Source organism: Ochotona curzoniae, unplaced genomic scaffold, assembly GCF_017591425.1.
Source record: "Ochotona curzoniae isolate NIBS_2020 unplaced genomic scaffold, NIBS_Ocur_1.0 patch156, whole genome shotgun sequence".
NCBI classification, from domain to species: domain Eukaryota; kingdom Metazoa; phylum Chordata; class Mammalia; order Lagomorpha; family Ochotonidae; genus Ochotona; species Ochotona curzoniae.
In genome coordinates, this window is record NW_024466702.1 from 9,510 (window position 1) to 17,337 (window position 7,828).

The following is a 7,828-nucleotide window of genomic DNA, read 5'->3' on the forward strand; positions in this document are numbered from 1 at the left end:
GCGGGCCGGCCGAGGAGAGGGCCGAGCAGAGGGGCGCGGGGTGAGGAGAGCGCGGGCCGAGCAGAGGGGCGCGGGGTGAGGAGAGGGCCGAGCAGAGGGGCGCGGGTTGAGGAGAGCGCGGGCCGAGCAGAGGGGCGCGGGGTGAGGAGAGGGCCGAGCAGAGGGGCGCGGGGTGAGGAGAGGGCCGAGCAGAGGGGCGCGGGGTGAGGAGAGGGCCGAGCAGAGGGGCGCGGGGTGAGCAGAGGGGCGCGGGCCGAGCAGAGGGGCGCGGGGTGAGCAGAGGGGCGCGAGCAGAGGGGCGCGGGGTGAGCAGAGGGGCGCCGGCCGCCCTGTGCTCTGCCGCGGGAGCCTCGCCGGGCCGGGGCGCCGTGGAGGCCGCGCCGCTGCAGCTGAGGCCGCTCGAGCTTGCTCGCTGCTCCCCGGGGAGGAGTCGGCGCCGCCCTCGGAGGGGTTTTTCTTCTCCTCGCTTTTTTCTCTTCCCGCACGCCGGCGGCAGCCATGAGCTGCGGGAAGGACTTGGTGGAGGCGCTGAGGAGGATCGGCTACCCCAAGGCCGACGGCCTCAGCGCGGGGGACTTGGACTGGCTGTTCGAGGCCGCCGAGGACCGCGCGTTCCTCGGCTGGTTCTGCGCGAGCGTGGGCGCGCGGCACGTGCTGGGCGAGCGCGAGCTGGCGGCGTGGGGCGCGCTGCGCGCGGCGGGCCGGCCGCTGCTGGAGGGCGCGGCGCTGGCCGAGGCGCTGGGCGCGTGCGGGCGGCCGGGCGCGGGCGGCGCGGCGTGCGGGCGGCTGCGGGAGGAGCGGGCGCGGCTGCGGGCGCTCGCGGCGCTGCTGCGGGGCCGGCGGGAGCGCGCGCGGGCGGCGGCGGCGGCGCCGCGGGCGGGCGGCGCGGAGGAGGCGGCGCTGCGGCGGGGCCGGGGGCTGCTGCGCGGCGCGGGCGCGGGGCTGCGCGGGGAGCTGGGCGCGGGCGCGGAGCGGGCGGCGGGGCTGGCGCGGCTGCTGGGCGGCGCGGGGCCGCCGGTGCTGTGGGCGCGGCTGGCGCTGGACGAGTTCCTGCGGCGGGAGCAGCGCGGCACGGCGGCGCTGGCGCGGGGCTCCCGGCGCTGCTTCCCGGGCGTGCACCGCGTCGCCCGCGGCTCCGCCGAGCACAACTTGCGGCTGCCGGGCGCCCCCGCGGCGGACGGCGACCCCGGGGGCCTGCGGGCGCTGCGGCTGGCCTACGTGTGTGCCCAGCACCAGCTGGCGCGCCTGAGGGCCGGGCGCTCGCGGCTGCGGGCCGGCGTCGGCTGGGCGGAGGAGCAGCTGCGCCGCCCGAGCGGACAGGTAGGGGCGCCGCGGGGCGGGCGCGGGGCGGGCGCGGGGCGGGCTCGGCGGGAGCACGGTGCTGCTTTGTGCAGCGCTCGGGGCCACGCGCTGGTGTGCGGGTCCTGACGCGTTGTCTGCAGCCGAGCAGGCTGCGGGTGGCGAGCTGAAGTTAGAGTCTGTGCCCGTCGCGGCGCGGGCTGGCCTGAACTGTCCTTTCCGGGGCCCGGGAGGGAAACAGCTGGCTGCTGGACGGTGCGTCCGTCTGCATTCTGAGCAGAGCCTGGTGCCAGGGCTCGGCGGCCCGGAGAGCGGTGCAGAGCCGCTGCGGTGCCTTCTTGCTCGTGTAGCATGTAGCTTTCCTGCACCCCAGCACGGAGTTACTGTGACTAAGTACGATGCAAAGACCTGTAACTTTGTGCAAGTGCGAGTTAACATCGGCTGAGTGGGTCAGTGTCTGTTGAGATGGTTTCAAGTTTTAAGAATACCTTCAGTGGCGTGTTCTCTGTGCCGGTAATGGATGTGAAACGTCACACTCAGTATTTGTCCTTTTTAGTTTTGCCTTATCCTAACATATGATGTTATTCATTGGATACGCTGTCTGATCACCTAAGATGGAAAGAGGAAGCAATTTTATAACTATTTGAAGTTTAACCTAGATTTTAAAATATAGTTGCTTTTCTTTGTGTAGGCTGTTGGCAAAGAAAACTTGTGCACTACAATTTCTAGCTTAAAAGATGAGATTCTGAAACTTGAAGAACAAATCATTCACATAAAAGATAAAAGTTTGCCTGCTGTGATCAAAGAAAATGCCCAGTTGCTGAATATACCCGTTGTAGAGGGAGACTTTGATTTGCAAATCGCTAAACAAGATTATTACACAGCAAGACAAGAGTTAGTGTTAAATCAGCTGATAAAACAGAAGGCATCATTTGAGCTTGTACAGTTATCGTATGAAATTGAACTGAGAAAGCACCGGGACATGTCTCGTCAGCTTGAAAGTCTGGTTCAAGAACTGAGTCAGAGTAACTCGGTGCTCTGCCAGCGACTGGAGCTGTTCACAGACCTTGCAGGCTCTCAGCAGGAGAACCCCAGAAACACCATCCATACCAAGGATTGTTCTTCTCATAGGTGTGTATGCTTCGCTTTCCTAATAATTTAATCTTTGCTTTTTATAAAATACCAGGGACTTTGAACAAAAACTGGATATTTAAGAAATTATTTTAAAGAACTATTTATTGGAAAGGCAGAGTTAGAGATCTCCCGTGTGTTGGTTCACTCCCTTAATGGTTTCAGTGGTGGTACTGAAGCCAGGGCCTTCCTCCTGGTGTCCCGTGTAGGTGCAGGGGTCCAAGCACTTGGGCGCTGTCCTCTGCCTTGCTACATCACAAGGAGAGCAGCTGGGAGTTGAATTGGTACCTGCATGGGGTGCCGGCATCACAGGTGGCAGCTTTACCCACTGTGCCACAAGTCGTCCCACTGAAGGATATTTTGCACTTGAGTTTTGACTTACTATGCCTCTTTTGAATATTTATCTAATTTTTTTAAAAAAAAAGATTTATTTTTTTATTGGAAAGGCAGATATACAGAGAGGAGAGACAGAGGAAGATCTTCCGTCCAATGATTCACTCCCCAAGTGAGCGCAATGGCCAATGCTATGCCGATCCGAAGCCAGGAGCCAGGAACTTCCTCTGGGTCTCCCACGCGGGTGCAGGTCCCAAGGCTGTGGGCCGTCTTGTCTGCTTTCCCGGGCAACAGGCAGGGAGCTGGATGGGAAGTGGAGTCATCAGGGCATGAACTGGTGTCCATAAGGGACCCTGGCTCTTGCAGGCAGATTAGCCAGTTGAGCAATTGTGTAGTGCATCTTCTAAAAAATTTTTTTCCTTTAGACCTGAGGTAGATATCTGGAAGAATGAATTTATCAAGTTGTTTTTTTTGTTTTTCCCTTTTGGAGGCGTTATTTTGGATTTGGGGCAGGAAGTTTGAATACAGCTTGGTAAAGATAACTGGTAGGTGGGGGTTGACTGCATTTTATCAGTAGAGAGAATAAAACTTCATATCCTTTTCAAAGATTTTTTTATTTGAAAGGCAGAGCCTTTTCCATCCACTGATTCCTTCCTCAGATGGCCACGACAGCCATTGCTGCAGCAGACCGCGTCCAGGAGCCAGGCAGGCCGTCCTTGACTTCCGCAGGAGTGGCAGAGGCCGTGCGGTCGGTCATCTGGCAGCTGGGTCGGAGAGGGCTCTGCCCAGTGTTGCGCTGTGGCTGGCGGGTGCCTAGCTGGCCGTGACACTTGGCTTCTCGGCCTAGTCACGGGAACCACAGAACACAGGCAAGCTCTCAAGGCTTTCCTGGATGTGGAAGTGGATATTGGTGCAGGAAAACTGGTACAGGAAGGGTTAAGTAGTCTTATTTAAGACTTCAAAAATCTGGGTCATACTCCTGATTTTTATGTAGAACAAAATTATCTGCCACTTTTATTTCTTAATAATGAAATGAAGGACTTGGATCGGACTGCCTCATTGTGTAATTTCAGGGAGTGCCATTGTCGTGATCTGTGCAAATGGTGCCTCCTGGAATTGTGTAGTTATGTCTCACAGGACTGTAATTGGTGGCCTATTATTGTTATTATTGTTATTAAGTTTAGCTTATTAGGCAGATTTTGCAGCGCAGGAGAGACATTTTCCAGCTCCTGGATCACTTGCCAAAGGGTTGCAGTGGTCACAGCTGAGATGATTCTACACTTGATCTTAGCCAAAAGGCCGAGAAGCGATGCAGCTGAGATGATTCGAAGCCAAGAGCTGCTTCTGGGTCTCCCATGCGGGTGCAGGGTCCCAAAGCTTTGGGCCGTCCTCAGCTGCTTTCCCAGGCCACAGGCAGGGAGCTGGATGGGAAACGGCGGCTGGGACACACATGGGAAGCCAATACTTGGAGGTGGAGGATTAGCCTTCTGCTATTTTGGCTCCGTTTTTTAAATTTTTGTATAATTTATGTTTACATTTTCAATTTTCTCCTAATTAGTTTTCCATTTCCTATAAAATGAAGTGATATTAACATGGTAGTAACAGGGCCCGGCGGTGTGGCCTAGCGGCTGAAGTCCTCGCCTTGAACGTGCCAGGATCCCATATGGGCGCTGGTTCTAATCCCAGCAGCTCCACTTCCCATCCAGCTCCCTGCCTGTGACCTGGGAAGGCAGTTGAGGACGGCCCAAAGCTTTGGGACCCTGCACCCACGTGGGGGACCTAGAAGAGGCTCCTGGATCCTGGCTTCGGATCGGCATAGCACCGGTCGTTGCGGTCACTTGGGGAGTGAATCATGGGATGGAAGATCTTTCTGTCTCTCCTCCTTTCTGGATATTTGACTTCCTAATAAAAATAAAATAAATCTTTAAAAAAAATTAAGAAAAAAAACCCATGGTATTAACATGTAGATGAAACCTCAGAGAATTTTGATTTGTGCTAGCCGTAACTGGGAGCTCGGCTCTAGCTCCTCTATTTCAGGTTCCTTGCTAGTTCTGCTACCTCATACTTGTCCCCTGTGCTTTCTTGGGAGGCTAAGTCAGCTAAGAAACGTGTAGATCTTGGAAGCTGGGAGGCAGGGGGTCAGGGGTAGTGTTAGTATTCTGGTGCAGTAGTTGGGTTACTAGAGCAGGAATGGTTTCAGTTGCTTCATTTCAGCAAATGAATATTTTGAAGTTGGCACTGTGCTGTCCTATAAGTGCCCTGATGGTGGATTTTAATTTTGAAAACTGTGTTGACCTGAAACTTTTTTCTTATAATATTTATTTTCACATTCTAGGCTTTATCAACTTCTAGAGAGCGAGAACAGGAAAAAAGAATTGTTTATAACACGTGGGAACCTGGAGGAAATGGCTGAGAGACTGAGACAGGAGGTGTCGTCGCTGCGTGAGGAGTTGGCAGTGACCACTCGGGAACATTCATCCCTCCTGTCCACGCTGAACCGTGATGTGGACATGCTCTGTGAGGCTCTGTATCAGGGAGGGAATCAGCTTCAGCTCAGCGATCAGGTGGGTAGAGATGTTGGTGAGGAGGATGCTCCTTCCAGCCGCTTTGCACGTGCAGTTCACGTATAAACATATTCCCAGGCAGTTTTGATCAGTATGTACAGAACTTTACAGTGTGTGAAGTTTTTCAGACAGTTAGATGGTGACTGTAATGTTTATAGTGAGGTTCAGGACCGTCAAGTTACACTACCCGTATCATTCACTCATCCTGACAAGTAGGCGCTGCTGCTCTGTGTTCTCAGTCCTGGGTGTGCTTAGGGTTACACGTGCCTTCAGCAGAGCCCCGTTCCTTTTCTGTTGCTTGTGAAATGCTGCGCAGAGAGGCCTTCGTGTGCTGGTCGCAGTCACGGCCAGGGCGAGCCGGGAGCTTCTTCCAGTGTTCCCGTGTCAGTGGCTGTTAGCAGGGAGCTGGATGACAAGTGGAGCCACTGAGACTTCAGCTGGCATGTGTCACCGGCGGCGCTTTCCGCAGCGTGCCACAGTTAGTTGAGTTAGTTGATCTTCATGTGTCTGATTTACTGTGCGTGTTCTTCAATGCTTGCCTGTTTCTTGATGTGTTTTCAGACGCATCTGTTTTGATGCTTGTGCAGTCACATGTCTTCCGCGTTCTCTCTTCCAGCTAGCATCTCATCCCACGAAGGATCTGTTCTGTGCTCGCGCTGCTTGGCTTGTGTGGTTGCTTATCATAGTCGCACATTTGAGAGAGCCTCTGTGTTCACACACACCTTCCCCTCGCCCCCTCTCCCTGTCTCCTCCTTCCTCATTCTCCCTTTCCTCTCTCTCGCTCCCTCTCTGCCTCCCCTCCTTCTCTCCGTTTCATTCTTTTCCTCCCTCTTCCTCTCACTTTTTCTCCTCTCCTCTTTCTCCCCCCCCCCCCTTCCTCACTCTCCCTCTTCGTTTCTGCTCCTCTCTCCTTGCCTCCTAGAAGTGACAGGTTGGATTGTAGGATATGCACATGATCAGTTGTTTTCCACATGGCTTGCATTGTGCACCGTCAGGCTCTCAAAGATGCCCCTTGGAGGACTGGCACTGCGGTACAGCAGGTTCAGTCCCAGAGTAGGAGTGCCAGTTCACGTCCTGGCTGCTCAGCTTCTGCCTGGAGTAGGGGGCGGTGGAGGATGACCTGGGGGTGTGCGTCCAGATGGAGTTGCAGGCACCTGGTTTTGTGTGCCCAGCGTTGTCCGTTGAGGCTGTTAGGGGCTGGACCAGTGCTTGAGGGAATTCTCTGTGGCTCTTCCTTATTCTCTCTGTAATGCTGCCTCTTAAATGAGCGAATCCTTAGGAAAAAGATGTTATTGATTTGTTGTTCATCATAGAACACTACCTGACTTACCAATTTCTGCCAATCATGAGGATGCAGAATCATGTCCTACTGGAGTTGTAATTTGCATTTCCCTAATTGTGGAGAGATTGATCCTGCTTTCACTTATTTGTGAGAATTGCTGGTTTATTTTCTTTGCCCATTTTCTGTGCTTTGGGCCGTCCTCTGCTGCTTTCCCAGGCCACAGGCAGGGTTTGGATGGGAAGCGGGGCTGCTGGGACACGAACCAGCACCCACATGGGATGACAGCTGCACGTATGCGAGAATTTATCCACTGAGCCGTCATGCTGGGCCCTTACAGATTTTTAATTGAGGTTTATTTCTAAAATTGTGAGAATGTATGAAGTCACTTAAGAGTCTTGATTAAATTCCATAGCAGATTTGTAGTGGGTTAGGAATGAAGTTCTTGAATTACAAACATTTTTATTTTCTTGTTTTAGGAGTTGGTAGAACAGTTTCACCATGTTGGATCTCAACTCAGTCAGCTAAATCATCTTCTTACTGACGTTCTTGCTGATGTGAAGACAAAGAGAAAAATGCTGTCATCCAATAAGTTACATCAAATGGAAAGAGAGTTGTATGTGCATTTTTGGAAAGATGAAGATTATCTGAAGGAGATCGTGGAGAATTTAGAGAATCAGTGCAGGGCTCAGGCTGTTCTGCAAGGCTGAGAGTTCCTGGAGCTGCGTCTGCCGCACACACTGCCTTAATGTCCTATATGTTGGGGAGTACATGTAATAAATACATTTTAAAATGCACAGTTAATGGATGTTTTATTACATCATTCTGTGTTTTTTCTTGTACAAAGTACTGATGCTTCTTATGACGTGAACATCTGCTTGCACTTAGTTCTGGTAGTACCGTATTCACAAGGAGAAGGCTTTGTGCAGTGCATACATTTTTAAATATAGTAATAACTCCTTTATTTGAGACAGAAAGTATCTGTTAAATAGTTTTAAAGTTCCCAGCGTTGTGAGGCAGCATTTCTGATTCTGTAACTACCACAGCAGTCTCACTTACGTGGTTGAACGGTTGTGACTGCAGTTACTGTAGTGTCAGCTGAAGTCTGAAAATACCAGAAAGTTCCAGATAGAAAAGAGTTTGTGAGTTTTTTCCATTGTGTACTGGGTGAGTGTCGTGATGAAATGCTGAAGTGGTCACTTCACCCCCAGAAATCGGATCA

The 7,828-nt window shown here is 53.0% G+C and overlaps 1 protein-coding gene across 1 annotated transcript; it reads left to right on the forward strand.

The window, feature by feature from the left end:
- The first annotated feature begins 498 nt into the window (after nt 1–498).
- Nucleotides 499–7,403, forward strand: LOC121166513 (HAUS augmin-like complex subunit 3). Its single transcript, XM_040995675.1, has 4 exons — nt 499–1,320; nt 1,991–2,430; nt 5,099–5,327; nt 7,086–7,403. Exons 1-4 carry the CDS (start codon nt 499–501, stop codon nt 7,314–7,316), a joined length of 1,722 nt encoding a protein of 573 aa, XP_040851609.1. The 3' UTR covers nt 7,317–7,403.
- The last annotated feature ends 425 nt before the right edge of the window (nt 7,404–7,828 follow it).

Bases quoted from the DNA above. Each gene is read 5' to 3' on its own strand.
- LOC121166513 (XM_040995675.1), top strand. From the start codon at position 499: ATGAGCTGCGGGAAGGACTTGGTGGAGGCGCTGAGGAGGATCGGCTAC. The intron at 1,321-1,990 runs GTAGGGGCGCCG...TTCTTTGTGTAG, and splicing joins TGCGCCGCCCGAGCGGACAG to GCTGTTGGCAAAGAAAACTT. The intron at 2,431-5,098 runs GTGTGTATGCTT...TTCACATTCTAG, and splicing joins AAGGATTGTTCTTCTCATAG to GCTTTATCAACTTCTAGAGA.